Below are 19,754 nucleotides of genomic sequence, written 5' to 3' on the forward strand. Positions count from 1 at the left end.
GCTCACAAGCTACCAGCCCCATGGTCGTGGGTTGATGGACAGAAGATGCACTTCATACAGGAATTTCAGTAAAGATCCGTGTATCTTTTATTTAAAATGAAGTATTAATAGACTGTCAATATTTGTAGATTCCCGGGACCAGAAAGCAGAAATAAGTATGGATGTTTGTGACGATGGAAAAAGAGGAAACATGCATTCCAACAAAGCATAACAGAGAAACAGCATCATCTTCCAAATAAAGCACTTCAAGTCATCTTCAGCAGCGATACAAAAGTAAGCCCGGACATGAAACACTCCAAACAATAATTGAATAGTTGAAACAATAAGATTCATCTTCATAACGATTATAATAATATTAATGTTTATGCCAATGCTGGAAAATAATCAATTGTGAGGTCAGAAAATGCCATGCAGAACCAACGCTAGTGAGAATAAACGGAATACAAAGTTTCGATTAAATTGAAAAGTGTGTGGATTAGAAGAGGCAGGCCCCGCCCACAAGCAGCCATCGTCGTGTGCATATCAGTAGAGCAAATCCAAATCAAAAATCTTTCTTGGAGCAAAGATGCGCCCAAAATAAACAATTGGTCTTCCAACACAAAACTGTACAACAAGCTTTTCATTCAGTTCACACCATCCAAACGATTTTCATTGTCATTCCATTCCAGTCCTGCTTAAAACGAGTCAACTCGTCCGACTTTGTGGTTCAAGTTATCGCCGTACATTCGCTTTGAGATGCACGTGTGGCACTTTAGAGTTTTTCTTTTGGTTTTCAATCCATTTCAATCAAATTGAGCCAATAACTCACTCGGGTTCAATGCACAACTGAGTGGAAAAATTGCAAAAGGGGGCGTCGTCGTTACATGCGATTCATCTCTACCGTGGCAAAGTTGTTCTCTGTTGATGTATTTACTAGAAAAAAGGCTCGATAAATAGGTGGAAAACGAGAAGACAATCTCCAAGCCAAGCGGCGCTCAAGTACGGCACTGTACTTCCCTCAGTGCAACACTAAAAACATGAATGTAATGTAAACGATTAGCGGAGAAATGCAGCAACTTGCCATCTGTTCATTTTACATTGAGTATGGCTCAGAATTCGCACGCACGCACGCACGCACGCACGCACGCACGCACGCAAAGGTTAGTTGGACGGCAGCTGCAAAGTTGACTGGATATGATGGCTTCATCTTAAATATCCTTTTCACAAACTTGGGATGCAATGTTTGGAGCGGAAGTCAAGTGAAAAATGTAAAACGGGTCTAAAGACGCAATTCTGATTGAGCTGTGCCATGTTGACACTCTGCAATGACATCAGAGTAGCAAAGGGTTCCAAACACATTTCAAAGAAGATTTTATTTCTATTTTGATATTTGTGAATGTCACTCGTTTGGCATTTTGCATCTCGGCTTCCGCTCCTTTGTTAGTCGTAGCTTTTGGAGCGGCCAAAGAATACTTGTTCCCGTGAGCCGCTCGGGTGGGACACGTGCATCATCGCGTCTTTGGCACAAAGGCTCGCACGGGTGGAAACACTTGAGCACGTCGGCCGCTCTCCAAAGTGCACTCGACTTGCCGCAATAAATATCTCCGTCGGTAAATAAATAGAAAATAAATAGCCGGGCGGGCCAGAAAGCGCCCGCTGACGTGGAACCTGCGCCCGAGTGTGAAAAGTGCGTGGGTGTGTGTTTGCGTCAGACTGCCGTCTCCAAGTCCTCGTGGGGGGCCGAAGGTGTTTTGTGGCTGCTCAGGTAGGAGGTCAGCTCCAGGTCGCCCGCCGCCTGCTCCACCGGGGTCTTCCCCTGTGAGCCACAGCCAAAATCAGGAGAGCCCGGCGACATTGCGTCTGCGGCGTGAGCGCACCTGAAAGTTGGTTTTGTGAAGCGACGCGCCCGCCTCCACCAACAGCCGACACACGGCGTGCTGCTTCTCCGAAGCGGCTTTGTGCAAGGCGGTGTCCCCTCTGCTCACACACACACACACACACACACACACACACACACACACCGCAAAGCGGGTCAAAAGGTGCATTGGAGTCGCACGCGCTCACGACAATCTTTCAAGCCGACGTACTTTTCTCTGTCGGGCAAGTCGAGAAGCACTTTGGATCCTGAGGAGCAAGGAGACGATCCGTTTAGAATAGATGGAGCCAAAGAGTCGCATGCATGCCGTGGCAGCAGGGGGCGCTGCAGTTTGGCCGTACCCTGCTGCAGGATGAAGACCACCAGCTGGGCGTGTCCTTTCTGCGCGGCTTTATGCAGGGCCGAGCAACCGGCGGCGTCTCGCACCAGCAGGCTGACGCCGTGACGCACGCACTCCGACAACTGCGCCAAACACACAAATCAAGGCCACGCTGGCTTGGCTGCCGTGCGTCCGTCCACTCAAGACACAAGGAGGTTCTTTTGTACCATGGAGAGATCCCCGGCGCTCGCCGCCGTCAACAGCGCTGCAAAAGATACATTGGAGCGGAAATCATCCACCGAGTGGAGCGCGTGGAACGGAGCGCAAAGCACGCTAGCGTGACCGGCTACCTTGTTCCTCGGGAGTCAACGGCGCGCTAGAAACAGACACGACACGGAGGATTACTCGGGCTGTCTTTTGCGACATTACGGCAGAAGGCTCATTCGCACCCGGCGGTGGGCTCCACCACCAGGTCGGGCATCCCGGCCGATGACGCCCGGCCCCCCGCCGGGCCCTCGTGGTCCAGGATGAACACCTCGTCCTGGCAAATTTCCGTGACAAAGTGAAGGTGCTCCTACGGAAGGACGTCAACGACAAAAGGTCTTCAGCGGGCCAAAGCAAACAAAAGGCATCGTCGACTCCCGGCCGAGCTTCGTACCTGAGCCTTGTCGATGCGATAGAAGCGATCGGCCGATGTAGCTGCGGGGGGGAAACGACCGCATCGACAAATTCATGTCAAACGACGATGTTGGCTTTTTTTTGAACTCACAATCCAAGAAGCTCCAGCTGGGAGAGAGTCTGCCAGCCGAGGTGGTCCGAGGCATCCCCCGGCTCTCATCCTGCAAAAAACGAGCGTCAAATACAATAAACATTTCAACCGACAGCGGTGCAAAGCGACGACGAATTGGTTTCGGTCGAGCCGACCTGGTAATGCACTCTGTGGCCAAGAGAGGGCGCCTGCTGCAAGTCCTGATGAGTTCAAAGAAGTTTGGGCCAGGTTAGGAAAGGAAGCTCCGCAATCAAAGGATTTCAAGACGAGGATCTCGCCTCTCGCAGTCTGTCGATGTAGAGTCTGCACGTTTCCAAGTCGCAGTCGCCCCTCACCACCACGATGCCCACCGGAACCGCTGCCGGGCAAACAAACGGCGTCCCCTTCAACACTTGGTCGGACGGAACGCCGAACGTGCGCACTTACAGATGTCCCGCAGCCGCTCTTTGTCGTACTGCAAGCGGTCGTACTCGTGCAGGCTGATCCGGTTGACCCGCAGCCGAAGCCGCTCGGGGACGGCGTGAGGGCTGCCGGGAAAAAATGGACGTGCGCAAAGAGATGCTTGCTCAAGACCCGCCGCCGTAACGTGGAGGCGAAACGCGGGAAGCCAGCTGCTCTTACGGCACACCCAAAGCAGCAGAAGCGCACGAGACGAGAAAGGACAGACGGCCACGTGCTGCTCGCTTGCTCCGATAAAAGATTCACATCGCTGCGAGGAGATTCGGCGCTTCGGAGCTTTCCAAGCGCATGAAGGTTTTGACACACACAGGCGGCGGCGGCGGCGTCGGCGTCGGCGGCAGAACGTTGACATGACAGCGGCTGAGGTACTTACACAGAGAAGGAGTCGGGGGGAGCAGAGAGGCGGCGCAGGTCACCTGCACACACCTTCTGAATACTAGCGCCGCCACGCGCATGCGCACACACAAGAGAGAGAGAGAGAGAGAGAGAGAGAGAGAGAGAGAGAGAGAGAGAGAGAGAACGGGGGAGGCGTGGCCAGGGAGCGGAAGGAAAAGACGCAAATGATGCCACGCCGTGCGGTGCGGTGCGGTGCGGTGCCGAGGCCAAAGGGAGAGAGGAGGGCGGGCAAAGAGGATGGAGAGGTGGAGAAAAGAGGTCAGTTGAGGCACCCAGCAGCCCACAAAAAAAAGTTACACGGTCCAAGAGCTCGTGTTAGTCACTTTGCCTTGAGCTGAGCACTGCAAAAACTGCCACCAAAAAAGGAAGAAAAGGAGCGAAATTCAAAAGTGCTCTAATGAGATGGAAGCCAAATGACATTTGGACGCATGAGCGAGGAAACCAAAAGACTGGCTGCATTTCTCTCGCTCGTCATCCCGCCAGAGTGGCCGCGATGTCGCTATCGTGTGGCGCTTTTTTGTCATTATCGCTTGCATCCCTTTCATCTTGGTCAGCTGAGTTTTTGCAGTGCCGCCACACACAAACACACAAAGATGCGGTGCAGAAGTGTTAGTTGCCACGCACGCCGCCGAGACCGCTCGCCTGCTCGCCTGCTCGCTCACGTGTGTGCGTGACTCACTCGTTGAGCAGCGGCACCGAGGTGCGTCTCTTGCTCTTCTGGACCATGTTGGCCTGGTTGCGCAGTGAGATGCGCAGCGTGGACGGCGCCAGTCGGCACGGCTCGCCGTCCACCTGCACAAGGCCAGAAGGGGGTCAAAGGTCACATCTGAAAAGGTAGCCAGCCGGCCGTCAAACTGACCTGCACCGGCACGGTCTTGAAGGTGGTGAGGACCACCTCTCGGCACTGGTGGAGCCTCTCGCCGTGACCGCCCACCTGCAGCGCCGCCTGGAAGCAATGAAAATGATTGTTGGAGCGTTCTTTTTTTTAATTTATTTATTTGGCCTTTGGCGTGCCCCGCCTCCTACCAGCGAGGCCATGGTGAAGCCGATGACCTCGATGCAGCCGTCGTCGTGACGCTGCGGCTCAAAGTCGCGGTGGTCGCCGGTGTTCCCCCAGGGCATGGTGCCCGCGCAGTACCTGCGGTACCAGACCGTGGCGGTACCAGACCGTGGCGGTTGGTTAGCTAGCGCCGTTAGCTAACGCCGCTGCCGCCGCTGCCGCCGCCAACCCAAACAAACAAACAAACCCACCTGGGAATGTTTAGAAAGACGATGCACTGGAATTTCAAATCTTGGATCTTGGGAGTCAAGTCGGTCCCGTCGCACTGCAAAGCACGCGTCCAGTTGCTTCTCACTCGATCCCATTTGTCAACGTCGCCCTCCGCGGACGTGTCACATTGTCATGGCGGGCACGGCCCACGTGAAAGCGTCTTTGCACTCACCACCACTCGGACGTGCTTGGACAAGTCCCTCGAGCTTCTCTGGAGGAAATCGGAGAAGGCGGCCTGCCAGCCACACACATGCACACACGCACACAACTGTTTGCAATTTGCTTGAAAACAAAATGGCAAATTGTGAAAAGTCAGACTCACCCCCGCGTAGAACATTTTGTTACGGAAGCGACTGTTAAACTTTTCGGGGTTGGCCTCTGGAACACCAAAAAAAAAACATGGTGGCAAGGTTAAGAAGAGAAGGTGAGAGAAATGGATGCCACTCACCTCTGGACTCGTGGAACTCCAGCGTGACGTGAGCGTCGAAGCCCAGGCTGAAGTAGTTGTTGAAGACGTCGAGGGGCAGCTGAGCGAGTCACCGCACGTTAGCGACACGCCCGCCCGCCCGCCCGCCGCTTCTCCTTTACCTTCTGCGTGCCGTCTTGGAGCTGCCGCTCGGCGCCGTCGCTCTGCTCCACCTGCAGGTTCCACCTGTCCAGCTGCACCACCGAGCCGTCCTCCACGTGGCCCAGAACCTTGGACACGGGCTCGTCCGTGTAGCCCTGCCAGAAAGAAAATCAAAATCAAATCTAGCACAGGAAGAAGGCTGCATGGCGGAAACTTCTTGGATTGTGGCCCATGGATTTGGGACCAAACTTTTGGGACACACACATTTAGGCATGTTTTTTTGTTGCTGTTGTAAATCTAAAGCGCACAAAGCAAAAATGGTTTGTTTGCGTTTGGGAGGCGAGTGAAGCTTGGGAACTCACCCCGCCCCAGTTGAGCGTCCTGGCGAGGTCATTTCCTGTTCCCAGAGGAAGGACGGCCACCGGAGGCTGCGGGTTCATCTGTAGCTCGTCCAGCGTGGACAGGATCCATCCCACCTGGGCAAGCAGGAAATGGATTGCGCTCCCTCGTAGCAAAGGGGGCGGGGCGAGGCCAAGTGGGGGCGGGGTCATTGCGGAAGGACGTCAAGGCAAAATTTACCGTGCCGTCTCCACCGCAGGCCAGGATCCTCAAGTTTGGCACTTTGCGATACAAATCCAAGCTGAAAGAGCAGAGCAGAACAGAGAGGGTGGCGCTCTGTCGCTCGTGGATAGCGCCGGACGGCGACGGCCGCAGACACTCACGCCTCCCGAAGGCCGCCCTGCGACAGGTCAAAGACTTGCCGTGGGTTCAGGATCCACATGAACATCTGGAGCAGCTTGGCGCCCTGCGGACAAGAAGCAGATGGGCTGGGATGGACAGGACGGCCAGCGACCTTTCTGACCTTCTGCCACGCTTCTGCCTGGCTAGCTCGCTAGCCACGCTCATGCCAACCTGGTTGCCTCCGCTCTTGGGGTTGACGAAGACCAGGATGGGCTTCATGAGCGGCGAGGGCAGCGGCTTCAGCATGAACGGCCGCCATTTGGACTCCTGAGGGAGGGCGAGGGAGGGAGGGAGGGAATGTCAGCGCCACGTGCGGCCGGCCGGGAGGGAGGGAGGGAGGGAGGCCATGCGCAAGTCGCCATCCGTGTCGCTTACGTCCGTCCCCTTCTTGCTCGTCCTGCGCTTGAAAGACGTGCGCTTTTTCCTCCTGGCCGAGTTCTTGAGCAAGCTCTGTGCATAGATGGGGTTAGCGGTTAGCGCTACGCGCCGTGAGCGCTCGCCGCTCGGAGCTTGCCTGCGGTTTCCTGACTCTGATGATCCAGGAGGGAGGCACGATGACGGCGGCGTGGGCGCCCAGCGAGCACGGTTCCTCGATCTGGTGCAGCATGAAGCACGTGACCTTGTTGTGGAACTGCCCGCGCGAGGCACACAAATTAGCACCCGCCAGCAGCTCATTTCAACATTTTCACACAACATCACATCGCCGAGTTAGTTACATGTTTTGTTTCTAGTCTGACGGAATTTAGCTCAGATGGTGGGCAAGCTCGCGCACGACAATTCCAATTTGAGCCAAACTCACAGCCTGCTTGCACCACGAACAGCTGATGGCGATGATTTCTTTACTGTGGAAGAACTTCTGCTGAAAGCTCTGCGGAAGGAAAGGACAAACAAAAGACGAGGACGGAAAGGGATGTCGCTGGCAGAGACCGTTAGACGGCGTGGCGGGCGGGCGGCCATTTTGCCGGCCTGCCAGCCTGCCTGCCTGCCTGCGTGCGTGGCTGCCACCGACCTTCCCGCACTGCTTGCACTTGCCGTCCTGGCGCCGGCGGTGCACCCAGTGATGCCTCAGCACGTTCTGCCGGCAGAGAGCAGACGGCGCCGCCTTACACCTGCACCTGGCCTGGGCCCCGCTCGGACCTCCGGTCGGGAGACTTACATCTCGCAGGCACCGCGAGCCTCCTTCCCTGAAAGTCGGCTTGCACCTGAAATTGATCTTGATCACGAGACGGCCAAGGCGTCACGTCAGGGCTTTGGACTTCCTGTGTGCGTGTGTGCGTGCGTGCGTGTGCACTACCTTCTCCAGCTGCTCGGTGCAGTTGGTGTGGACGACGATCTTGCAGGCGGCGCACTTCCTCCTGGGCGCGGACTTCTTCAAGCACAAACACACAGGTTGGCTGTCAAGACGAGCAGATGACTTGGGGCGAGTGAGCGAGCGAGCGAGCGAGCTCACCGCAGCCTTGAGCAGGCAGGCGTCCTCCCCGAGGTAGCAGAGTTCGCCTGAGCAGCTGGTCTCCATCCACAGGTGGTCGCCGTTGATGGCGTTCTCCTGCCGGGTGGGCGGGCGAGACTGCCATCATTGTCGTGGCGGGCTGGGATTTTCAGAGCGCGCCAGCGGAGAATTTGCTTTCTCCCAAAGTGAATTTCCCCGTCTGTCTGTCTGTCTGTCTGTCTGTCTGTCTGTCTGTCTGTCTGTCTGTCTGTCTGTGTATGTATGAAGTGCACGGCCTTGTACAGCCAGGGCAGGGCGTTGGTCTGACCTTTGGATGCCACGGCGACAATTACATTGGGAAGGCGCTCGCTGGCTCACACGGTGAGAGCAGACAAGGCAAAGGAGACCGACAAGTGAGTTTGCTTTCTCTTGTTTGAGCCGTATAGACATATAGTTTTGCTTTTAAAAAGGAGCGACCGTTTGTGGTGTTATTTAGTGAGCCGGCCGGACGGTCGGACGCTTTCTCGATATATTGTCAGTTGTTTTCTTTGATTGAAGTTTGGCGGAGGGGGGGGGGGTCAGCTACTTCTTTAACGTCCTGTACTTTTGCGCTATATTCTGACTGTTTGCTGTATGCACACTTGCTCCATTTTTGCTCCTCTTATTTATTATATTGGTTGTTTGTTTGTTTATTTATTATTTATTCATCGCTCTTATTTATTCATTGTTTGTGCCTTCGTGTTTTTACTTTTTGTGTTGTTTACTTGTATGTCTATCGTGTACTATGTCTTGTCACCGTGGGATCGTGGGAAACGTATTTTCCATCTCTTTGTATGTCTTGGCATGTGAAGAAATTGACAATAAAGCGGACTTTGAACGTAACGACCAGGAAGCGAAGCCAGTAGCAAAGTCAGTGTCGAGCAGCCTCGAGAACCAGGAAGCAAGTCCTCATAAGGGTGGAAATCGGGCCACCTTCTGCGCTTTGGGTGTGGAATGGTGTTGCGCAAGAATATCAAAGTTCGCCTTTTGCTTTCAGTTTCACGGGGGAAAGATGGCTCTGGATGCCAAGATCAAGGAGCTGCTGTTGGAAAGGCTGGAAGACCTGGGGCAGGAGGACTTCAAGAAGTTCAAGTTTTATACACGACTGGCTAAGAGCAAAAAAGAAAACGCCGACCGGATTTACATCGCCGAAGAGCTGGTGAACAGGCACGGCAAGAACGCTGTGGCGGAGACCATCAAGATTCTGGAGCAGATCAACAACTATGAACTGGCCCAGAAGCTACGCAGCGACATGCTGCAAATCAAAGGTAAGGTGACCGTGGGGGGCAGGGGGGGCTTTCCACAAAGCAGCTCTCCGATGCTGCCCTCCCCCGCTTGCCTCCTTCACTTGCCTCCTTGAGCGGAAGTGGCGGCATGGGTGCAGCACGCTTGCGGCCAGGCCTAAAGACGCATTTGATCTCCTTCTGCTCGCTCCCTCAGGTATCACCTGTGCACCCTCAGATAGCACCTCCTTAGCAGTCCAGATAGGCGAATTCAAGCGGGAGCTGCAAGAGAACCTGCGGGCCATGTACTGCAACGCTCCCGAGGGCAACACAGAGCCCAGCCGGCAGGAGGCTCTGGAGAGCGTCTACACCAAGCTCCAAGTTAGCCGCGGCGTCGCCGGTCTTCCCGACAAGCAGCACGAGGTCCTTCAGATGGAGACGTGCGGCGGCGAAGACAAGGAGGAGGAGTCCATCGAGCCGTGCGACATCTTCAAAAGCGAGAAGCCCCTTCGCACCATGGTCACCGTGGGCTTCGCGGGCATCGGGAAGACCTTCCTGGTGCGCAAGTTTGTCCTGGACTGGGCCAACGGGACGACCAACACAGACGTGGACTTCATCTTTCCCTTGGCCTTCCGCGAGTTGAACTTGGAGGAGGAGAAAAGCTTTTCGCTGGCAGAGCTCATCCAGCACTTCATCTGTGACAGCAAGGCGGCCGTCGAGATTCTGAAAGACATCTTGGTCAGGCTGCAAGATTTGGGTAAGCGCACCTACCAAAGCAGCAGCGTCAAGATTTTGTTTGTACTGGACGGCTTGGACGAGTGCCGCCTCAAACTGGACCTGAGCGTCGAGCGCAAGGAGCGCCTGGATGTGACCCGAGCGTACCCCGTGGAGGTCCTCCTGGCGCATCTCATCAAGGGGAACCTGCTTCCCTGCGCCCGGCTTTGGATCACCACGCGGCCCCAGGCGGCCCGCGACATCCCGCCGCGCCTGGTGGACGGCAGAACCGAGGTGAAAGGCTTCAGCCGCTCCCAGAGGCTGGACTACTTCAGGAAGAGGTTCCCCAATGACAAGGAGGACGTCATCAAGCACATCCAAAAGTCCCGCAGCATTTTCATCATGTGCCACATGCCCATCTTCTGCTGGCTCACCGCCACCGTTCTCCGAGATTATCGGAAGCACGGAGAGAAGCTGCCCGAAACCCTGACCGAGATGTACACAGAGTTCCTACTCTATCACCTGGACAAGTCCGAGGAGCGAGGCAGCCAGAAGAGCACGGAGTACGTCAAAGCGCTGGCCAAGCTGGCTTTTCGGCATCTCATGAAAAAGCAACAGATCTTCTACGAGAGCGACTTGCGGGAAAGCGGCTTGGATGACCCGCAGGTCGCAAAACACTCGGGAGTCTTCACCGAGGTCTTCGAAGAGGTACCCCCGCTCAAGAAATACCAACGCGGCAAGATGTTTCAGTTCATCCACTTGAGCATCCAGGAATATCTGGCCGCTCTCTACGTGATGATGAGCCTGTTCCAGGACAACAAGAACGTGCTGGGAGAGCTCCCCATGCGTTGCGAGCAGACATCGCTCGTTCGGGTCCACGAGGCGGCCATCCGCAAAGCCTCTGAAAGTGACGGAAACCTGGACTTGTTCCTCCGCTTCTTGGTGGGCCTTTCCTTGCAGTGCAACCAGGAGCTCATGGGCGAGCTGCTGAAGGCTCCCAAGAACTTCAGCCACAGCAACGCAGAAACAGTCCGCTTGATCAAGCAACGGATAGATAAGAATTCTCCTGAGGAGAACATCAACTTGTTCTACTGCCTGAAAGAGCTGAAGGACGAGTCCCTGCTGTACCAGATCCAAAAGTACCTAGGAGAACTGCGGTTCTTCCAAGAGAACGTACCGCCAGCCATGTGGTCGGCCCTGGTCTTCTTCTTGCGGGCTTCCGACGAAGCCATGAGCTGCTTCAAACTCCGGAAATACGCTCAGTCCGAGAAGGGGCTCCTGATGCTGCTGCCGGTGGTCAAGGCTTCTCGAAAATCAGTGTAGGTGCCGTCGAGCCAGCACGCTGAACCGGCCGCGCACATGTCAGCAGCCCAAACCCTCTTGTCTTCTCAGGCTCGAGCTCTGCAATCTGAGCAAGAAAAGCTGCGAGGCGCTGGCCTCCGTTCTAAGCTCGTCCCGCACCCTGAGCCATCTGGATCTCAGCCACAACAACTTGCACGACGACGGGCTGGAGGCGCTCGCCGCCGGACTGGCAAAGCCGCAGTGCACCTTGCAAGTCCTCAAGTAAGGCTCTCCTCCACCCCCATCGAGCGAGCGGCAGAAGGCCAGCCGGCCCAAGAAACTTGGGCTTGTGTCAGCCGCCCTTTGGTCTTCTCAGGCTCGAGAACTGCAAGCTGAGCAAGAAAAGCGGCGAGGCGCTGGCCTCCGTTCTAAGCTCGTCCCGCACCCTGAGGGAGCTGAATCTCAGCTGGAACGACTTGGGTGACGACGGGCTGGAGGCGCTCGCCGCCGGACTGGCAAAGCCGCAGTGCACCTTGCAAGTCCTCAAGTAAGGCTCTCCTCCACCCCCGTCGAGCGAGCGGCAGAAGGCCAGCCGGCCCAAGAACCTTGGCCTTGTGTCAGCCGGCCGCCCTCTTGTCTTCTCAGGCTCGACAGCTGCGAGCTGAGCAAGAAAAGCGGCGAGGCGCTGGCCTCCGTTCTAAGCTCATCCCGCACCCTGAGCCATCTGGATCTCAGCCACAACGACTTGTACGACGACGGGCTGGAGGCGCTCGCCGCCGGACTGGCAAAGCCGCAGTGCACCTTGCAAGTCCTCAAGTAAGGCTCTCCTCGAGCGGCAGAAGGCCAGCCGGCCCAAGAACCTTGGCCTTGTGTCAGCCGGCCGCCCGCCCTCTTGTCTTCTCAGGCTCAACATGTGCAAGCTGAGCAATAAAAGCTGCGAGGCGCTGTCCAAGGCTCTCCGGTCCAACCCCTCCCACCTCCAAATGCTGGACCTGTGGGGCAATGACATCGAACAGGAAGGAATGCGGGTCTTGGAAGAGGTCCAAAAGGATCCTCGCTGCAATGTGACGCTCAGGTGGTAGGTTCCAAACATCTTCCAGGGCGCTCGCTCGCTCTTCTCGCTCGTCTGAATGGACCGGTGACACTTGTGCGTTGAAGAAAATGGGTTCCCGCCTAGCTACAAAAACAGATGTGCTCACAGCTCATGGACTAAAGCACCTAAGCATACAATTACTAAAGTCACACCAGAAAGAAACATTTGAAGCATCTCCTTCGAGCTAGTACACACCAAATCAATAACGACGACAGAAGTAGACATTTTTGGAGATGTGAGGTTGGAAGGTTGTGGGTTCAAACCCCGGCCGGCCGGGTCATACCAAAGACTATAAAAATGGGACCCATTGCCTCCCTGCTTGGCACTCAGCATTAAGGGTTGGAATTGGGTTAGGGTTAGATCACCAAATGATTCCCGAGCGCGGGCGGCACCGCTGCTGCTCACTGCTCCCCTCTCTCTCCCCCAGGGGATGGCTCAAAATCACATGGGGATGGGTTAAATGCAGAGGACAAAAATTTCACCACACCCAGATGTGTGTGTGACGATGATCATTGAGGACTTTATGTGAGGGACTATGTGCTAATGAGAAATGTTTGGAGAATAACTTGATGATCTGATATAGTTGTATTTTTGGTGCACTTGGAAATAACAGATGTTGCCTTCATGAAGTAAGAGGTCAATCATGCCAAGAATGCCAAACGCCTGATTATATCTATCTTAACTTTTGTTTAGGTTTGATCTTTCAGATGATTCAAGAATGTTCTGGACAGAGGGAAATGTTTTGCCAAATAATGAAAAACTATGTATGGAAGTATTATGAACCGAGAATGTGCCGAAAGTGCGTGGAATGTGACAAGAAGAAACAAAAGCACGCTACGCGCTGAGTAAAAGCATCATTGCGTGCACGTGGTGTTGCATCACACAACGTCAGGATGATGGGATCGCTGGCTCACGCGACAGTCCTCCCTCCGCCCACCCACGTGTCGAGCGCTTAATTGGAGGCGGCGAACGGCGGGCGCCGCTTCTTTGCGCCACTCCAATCCAGCCCTGATGTTTTATTAACGAGCCATTATCGTGCCGTGTGCGTGCTAAAGGCCAGCGGTGATGAGGAGAAAGGAAGCGTCACGGGATTGTTACACCGGCAAAAAATAAAAAAAAATCCCGCTTCTCTCGGATCAACCGAAGCGATAAAAGAACACGAGAGCGCTCCAGCAGCGGCCTTCGAGTGGCGATTTGTGGCTCGAGTGCAGATGATAATGGAGTGGCGCTTTTAACTTCAACGGGAGATGAGTCACAAAAAAAAGAAAGATAGCCAAAGCGGTTTGACTCATTTTGCAATGTGGAGGCGACGACATGGTGCCGCACTTGGAGTCTCCAGCGGTTACTCAACGTGGAGCCAGCCTCAAATTGGGAAGAAGTACTTTGAGGCGCCTACCGTCCAGTCCATGCGGGTGCGAAGCTCCTTGCCGGGGCCGTTGGAGGCGGGAGGCGGGGCTACCTGCAGCGGCCCCAGGTGTTGCAGGCCCGACCGTGAGATGGCTTTCCTGCATGGGAGGGGGGGGCACAAAAGAAGATTTTTCTTTTAAAGCGCACACACGCACGTGCAAAGGAATTCAGGAGGAGCCGCCACTATGGGCTTTCCTGATGTTCTGACTCGGCCGTCGGAATTACAAATGAATGAATGAGGTTTTCTTTTCTTTTTAACAAATGACCCACGGACTTATGTGGCAACCGGCTTGGGTTTCAGCGGGCCGCCTGTCACCAAGTGTCAAGCCGGACGACAAAGAGGAGTCTGTTTACGCACCCTGGAACGTGATCACACACACACACGAATCCCGGGATAAAAATAGTAATGCGTGGGTGACAATGGGAGAAATGCAAGGATGTATGCTGACTGGGCATGACCTCCCCCCCCCCACACACACACACAAATATTTTTGTCATGAGAGGCAACTAACAAGCCGCGCTCCCAGCACGACCTGTCGGCCAACTGCCCATGTTGTCAACAAACAGCGCTTCACCTGCTCGCTACACACACACACACACACAAACATACACACTGTGTTGGTGTGAATTGAAGAAATGTATTTAGACAAAAGTAGAGTTTTGCTGCCATCCAGTGGAACTTTGCTGTTGTTTAAGAGAGTTCACTAATTCTATTTCGACATACAGTAGTGCTTGTTGCAATTTGAAACTTTTTTTGTGTGCAAATTTGTTGACTCTTTTCAGCAGAAAATAAAAGACGGGTTAGTGAATCTGAAAATAGACAACATTGATCCAGATGGGGGGGGGGGGGAAATGCATCCTCCTTTTCCTCCTCCCCGCAAAAGGTGGGCTGTCGGCGTTGCCGTGGCGACGCTCGTCGGCTCGTCCGGTAAACACGCGGGCGGACGTTTACGCGGCCCGTTGAGCCGCGCGCTCCGAGTGCCTCCAGTGACGTCACAAAAACAACTGATGCGCAGCCTTGCCTGATGCACGCGCGAGCGAGCGAGCCGAGTTGCGCGTTTCACATGTTCATACGGGCCGTGGCGACGTCATTGTTCTGGTTTCGCTTGAGTGGAAATGACACGCATTCGTGAGGAACGGCACACCAACAGGAAACGCCCGCGCAATCTGGACATTATTCGCTAACACGCGCGCAGGAATGCGCGTTTCACAAACCACAATAGCAGGAAGACATTACCGCGCGCGCGCACACACACGCACGCACACACAACTAGCGTAATGGCAGACTATGCGAATGAGCGTCGACGTACGCGAGTCATGAATCCGAAAACTATTTATGAGTAAAGGCGTTTCATTGCGACCAAAGTAGCGCTTTGCTGCCATCTTGTGACGTCAGGGAACTATGTTGAAGTGAGGTGGCCGCTTTTGACTTGACAAAAAGAAAAATGCGCCACCAAAGAACAAAGAACCAGAAGCCCAAAGTAGACACTTTGGAGCTTCCGTCTTTTTGCGGCTTGCTGTGGTTTTTTTTTTCCTTTTTCTTTTTCTTTTTGTGTGTCACCGCGGCGCATCCCGTCCGTCCGTCGTCAGGTTGCGCTCAGGAAGTCAGACTCTTTCCTTTCCTTTCCGACCTTCCTCTGCTTCTATTTATAAGCTGTTCCCTCTCTGGGAAATTTCAAGTGTGCCGCGACGGCTGCGGGGAAGCGTCCATGGTGACGTCGCGAGCAGGCCCCGCCCACTCCCACCTCTTTGCAACTTACTGTAGCTGCATGCTAGCAAACAGTGCAAAACGCCATTGACGGGCTAGCGGCTACATTGGGTGAGACGAGGAGTTTTTCATCCTTCTTCATCCTTCTGCCTACTGCTCGCTCTCCTTCCTTCCTTCCTTCCTTCCTTCCTTCCTTCCTTCCTTCCTTCCTTCCTTCCTTCCTTCCTTCCTCCTCTTCCTCTTGTTCCCTGGCTGATTCCTCATCCTCCACCTCTTCCTCTGTCCTCCTCTTCCCACTCATCCTTTGGCTCCTCCCTCCTACTCATGGCTCATCCTCTTCCTGGTCCGTCCGTCCGTCCGTCCTTCAACTCACTTTCTCCTCGCATCCCTCCATCCTCCCACTCCCGCCTTCTTTTGCACCCTGACTCAAGTGAGGGTCAAATTCGATTGAGATGATGATGACGCAATCAGTTTTTGCGGGACATTTATTCTTCTACAAAACTCCCACTCGGAGACTGCAGCTTCACGTGGTTATGGCGATCACGACAATTGTGATCTTCCCGATCGTCCGTTTGCTTTCAATTCACACGCGTTGGATGCAGCCGGAAAATCGGCCTCTTAAAATGTGTGTGTTGCGATGTGTGGGCGGCTTCGCGTGTGCATCTCTGACCTTCTCCTGCTGAGAATAGATGCAGAGCGCAACGAGAAGCACACGAGAGACACGGCGAGGAACGTGAAGAAGAAGAAGAAGAAGAAGAAGAAAAAGAAGAAGAAAAGCCAAGCAAGCAAGGAAGGCAAGCCAATGGTCGTCATCATGCTAAGTGGTTTGGTGATGGCGCCGTTCCAATTTGAGCTGGAGAGGTGTGTTGCCTCTTTAACTTGCAGGCGCAGCTGCCTAATAAAATTCATCATTTGCTAATGACGCCCCCCCCCACACACACACCACACACACACACACACACACACACACGCACAGTGGGATAAAGATGCTGTCTCACTAATTATAGCGTATCTCTGTAGCTGAGGCCTGCCGGGTTGCATGTGTGTGCGTGGGGATGTACCACTGAGAGTGCGTGGGTGTGTGTGTGTGTGTGTGCATGCGTGTGTGCGTGCGTGCATTTGATCCAAAACGAAGCAGAGGATGAAACGACAATCCACAAAGACCAACACAATAACGGCGGAATGTACTCGCAATGTGTGTGTGTGTGTGTGTGTGTGCGGGCGCTTCATTTTTGTGAGTGCCGCGAGATGACCACTTGTCCGTAATCCTCCCCGCGTGAGCCGGCGTTTTCCACCTTTTTTGGTGAACACACGTGCCGTGCCGTACGCGACTTCAATTTGAATTTGATAAGATGCCAGAGTTAAGCTAAAGAGTCCTTTCCAATCTGCGCTAGGTATTTTAACAACCACAGTTTGAAAGGCAACAAAAGGGCAAATAGGAAAGTAGTCATCGTACTGGAGCGCGGCGTCACCTCGGCCGGGGGCTTTATTATCACTGCAAAGGGGACAGATGGGCCTGTGGGAACCGCAGTGGGAGGGAGTACCTCAAGGCGCGAGGCAAGGCACCCTGCAGTTTGTCGATTGGCGGCCGGCCAAAGGTCACGTGCGCCGCTGCTTGTCCGCATTTCTATTGCACAAGGCGAGTTGCGACGTCCTCGCTCAAGATGGAGAAATAATTGACAAATGCTTTCCAGTGATGCCATCGCAGGAACTTCTCATTTCTGTTCTTTTTTTTTTTTGGTTCTTTTTATAGCTTGCTATCCAAAGCGGAAAAGCTTCTTACAGCCAGACGACTAATAAAGAGCGCCCGTGAGCCAGTCCGATCCTGAATTATGGGCAAAATAAGCCACGACAGGCACGAGAAGCAAATACACACACGGGGACGAATCCTGTTAGGCTTGGCGCGTTCTCCTCGCCACTTCAAACTTCACAAGGCTTAGTTACATAAGAAAAGCACATTTCTGGAGGTGGGAATGAAAACGGGCCCGACACGAGGATCCATTTTGCCTCCGGAGGCCAATTACTGTGCCCCCCCCCCCCCCCCCGACGCAGACAGGAAGTGCACCTTTGCCACTGAGCAGTTAATTGGAGGAATGTCTTACACACCGACTCCTTTACTAGCTAATTCACGCACACACCCAAAGAAAGAAAGGATTCTTCTGGAGGCTGCGGCGGTGGGATGTCAAGTCTAAGAATAGATGAAAGGAGGGACGTTATTCTGGAAGGACACACACACACGAGCGAGCGAGCGAGCGAGCGTGACGAACGTCTGGCAGAAATGTAGCACGTGCCGCCATAAACGCCGAGTGGCACGAGTAAGCCCCTCCCTCCTCGCCCGGGGAGCTTTTGGTGTCGGACGGCGTGCTTTCTCAGCCTCCTGCACATGTCCACATTTGGTCATTGGCAGGAGCGAGCCGGGTCCGAACGACCTTCTTAAGTGGCGTCGCCGATGACCTGCGAACGACGTTGGAGGAGGAGAGCAAAATATGCCGTCCGCCATTTGCAGAGATGCTTGCCCAGCGTGGTTGTTTTTGAAAAGTCAGCCGTTTCCCTTGGCGACGGACGCCACATTTGGTAAACATATCTATCACGCCAAAGAGCCACGGCTGAAGACACACAGCAAGCTGGCCGAGCTGGCTTCAAGCAGCCATTTTGCAGTCCATTAGGCAATTTCCAGTCATCCTTCAAAGACAAACACGTCCTGAAGAGTTTTTTTCTTTCTTTCTTTCTTTTCCAAGGCCAAGAAAGGAAAGACAAAGTGCTGAAGTATTTGAGGCAAAACCTCAAAGTGGAATGGCCTTCCAGTCAACAAAGTCACATGACGCTTGTGCGATGGATCCGATCGAGACATTCCACACCTTCCTGACACTGACATCTGACAACATGACTAATTTGCGCGTGTGTGAGTTTGTCTTCACTCTCACTAGCAGCTGCCAGTCACACCGGGGTGCCAGGCTGCGGCTGGCGTTCCCGCACGCACACGAACAATCAATAGTGAGTGCGTGTGCCAGTGTGTGTGCCAGTGAGTCTCCTCCTCGCACAACAAGGCATCGTCCCTGTCGACGCTTGAAATGCTTCCAGTGTGCAAAGCAAGTCACGTTGGAGGCTGCTAAGATGAGGCTAACACCCAACGCGATGCGATGCGATGCGGTGCGATGCGATGCGACGGGACGCGACGCGAAGAAATGTTTGCAACACAAAAGCGGTGGCATGCGAAGCTACACAAATGTGAGAAATAATTAGGGCACGCTGTTGCGAAGGAGCTCAATTTGGATGAGGTATGCAATTGGATTGAAATGCGCTGATGTCAATTCAGTAAGAAGTGGAAATACACAAAGAGAGAGAGAGAGAGAGAGAGAGAGAGAGAGAGAGAGAGAGAGAGAGAGAGAGAGACTCTCTGCCAGTGGCGGAGAGTGACAGGCATAAACAGCATCAGAAAACAGGCGTGAGGGTTGGGAAAGGTCCACTCACTTACCGATAGGACGTCTGTTTCCGGAACGCCAGCCCCCTCAGCTTGTCCTCCAGGCTCTCCTGCTCGATGTCGGGCAGGCTGCTGAACGTGTCGCTGCAGCATCCCGCCGAGGTGTCCTCCGAACCGGCGCCGGACTCCGACTCGCCGCCGCCGCCGTCGGCTCCGAGCGCCGCCGGAGCCTGCGTCGCCGCTTGGGGGTCCATAGCGGTCGGTCCTCGCGCTGGACCCCCCCGCCCCACTCCGCCTCGCCTCGCTCCGCTCCGCCCCGCTCCGCCGCCGCCGCTCCGCCGCCGCCGCTCGGGCTGGCTCACCCGCGGACGCCGGCGACGACGACGGGCAGACGGTGGTGGACGAGGCTTCCGGGACGAAGAGGTGCAGGCTCCGCGCGCACGCCGTCCAGCGTGTGGCCGCGAATGATGCTCTCCTCGAGCCCGAGGCAGGCAGGCAAGCAGGCAGAAAGGCAGCGGGCTGCAGGCTGCAGGTTGCAGCACGCTGGCAGCAGGCTGGCTGGCTGGCTGGCTGGCTGGCGAGCTCTGCACTCGACTGCTGCTCACCACGAACGGCTTGCTGTCACGTGACGTCACTACCGGAAAAACACACTGTCCTTCCTCCTTCAAAATAAGACGACCGCTTCGTCGTCAAGGGCCACTTTGCTTTCTTCAGCTTTGAAACAATAATAAGCCAGCAAGAAAAGGACAAAGCGTTTATTGTGAAAGACGATCGATCGTGTGACTACAGGCTTTTTGCATTGTGAGCGAGCGGTTTTAAAAGTGCTAAAGCGAGGGCTGCGGCGAGGCTAACAAGGCGCGTGGCATTGTGGGATATTCCCTCTCGTCCTTTCTGCAGCATCATCACTCACAAAACTGGGGCAGGAGGTGACACACGCGCACGCGCGCACACACACACGCACTCAATGAGCACACATATGGTGCGCTCGCTCAAGGACTCCAGGCTGCCAGTGACGTCATCGTGCGGGACCCAGTGCCACTTTATAAGCTTTTTGGCCCCAGA

At 54.6% G+C, this 19,754-nt stretch overlaps 1 protein-coding gene and 1 pseudogene across 7 annotated transcripts; one reads left to right on the forward strand and one right to left on the reverse strand.

The window, feature by feature from the left end:
• Positions 1–63: 63 nt before the first annotated feature.
• Positions 64–19,328, reverse strand: dgki (diacylglycerol kinase, iota). 6 transcript variants are annotated; one of them, XM_088366753.1, is made up of 34 exons: positions 18,747–19,328; positions 13,553–13,661; positions 7,828–7,923; positions 7,672–7,746; positions 7,534–7,590; positions 7,387–7,452; positions 7,177–7,245; positions 6,892–7,008; positions 6,753–6,827; positions 6,549–6,644; positions 6,359–6,441; positions 6,216–6,276; positions 5,999–6,112; positions 5,657–5,791; positions 5,517–5,595; positions 5,391–5,446; positions 5,241–5,303; positions 5,050–5,123; positions 4,825–4,936; positions 4,658–4,744; positions 4,478–4,590; positions 3,776–3,838; positions 3,370–3,470; positions 3,222–3,301; positions 3,099–3,143; positions 2,944–3,013; positions 2,833–2,873; positions 2,624–2,748; positions 2,525–2,550; positions 2,402–2,439; positions 2,197–2,317; positions 2,067–2,103; positions 1,857–1,956; positions 64–1,795 (listed from the first exon to the last, which is right to left on the reverse strand). In XM_088366753.1, the coding sequence occupies exons 1-34, from the start codon at positions 18,944–18,946 to the stop codon at positions 1,688–1,690; spliced, it is 2,892 nt and encodes a 963-aa protein (XP_088222879.1). In that variant the 5' UTR covers positions 18,947–19,328; the 3' UTR covers positions 64–1,687. The 6 variants fall into 6 exon arrangements, with proteins under 6 accessions (XP_088222879.1, XP_088222877.1, XP_088222878.1 ...); XM_088366751.1 differs by having other exon boundaries at positions 7,177–7,452; XM_088366752.1 differs by having other exon boundaries at positions 7,387–7,590.
• LOC148378992 (NACHT, LRR and PYD domains-containing protein 3-like) lies at positions 8,822–12,993 on the forward strand (annotated as a pseudogene). The gene is made up of 5 exons (XR_015855359.1): positions 8,822–9,113; positions 9,286–11,101; positions 11,175–11,610; positions 11,709–11,879; positions 11,968–12,993. The product of XR_015855359.1 is annotated as an NACHT, LRR and PYD domains-containing protein 3-like (transcript).
• Positions 19,329–19,754: the final 426 nt, after the last annotated feature.

Source organism: Syngnathus floridae, chromosome 22 (assembly GCF_059516105.1).
Source record: "Syngnathus floridae isolate MCC-2025c chromosome 22, RoL_Sflo_1.0, whole genome shotgun sequence".
Classification (NCBI taxonomy): Eukaryota; Metazoa; Chordata; class Actinopteri; order Syngnathiformes; family Syngnathidae; genus Syngnathus; species Syngnathus floridae.

Coding starts and splice junctions, on each gene's coding strand:
- dgki (XM_088366749.1), bottom strand. CDS start 18,946: ATGGACCCCCAAGCGGCGACGCAGGCTCCGGCGGCGCTCGGAGCCGAC. Junction 6,277..6,358: donor CAGGGCGGCCTTCGGGAGGC/GTGAGTGTCTGC, acceptor CTGCTCTTTCAG/CTTGGATTTGTATCGCAAAG. Junction 6,113..6,215: donor CCTGCGGTGGAGACGGCACG/GTAAATTTTGCC, acceptor CTGCTTGCCCAG/GTGGGATGGATCCTGTCCAC.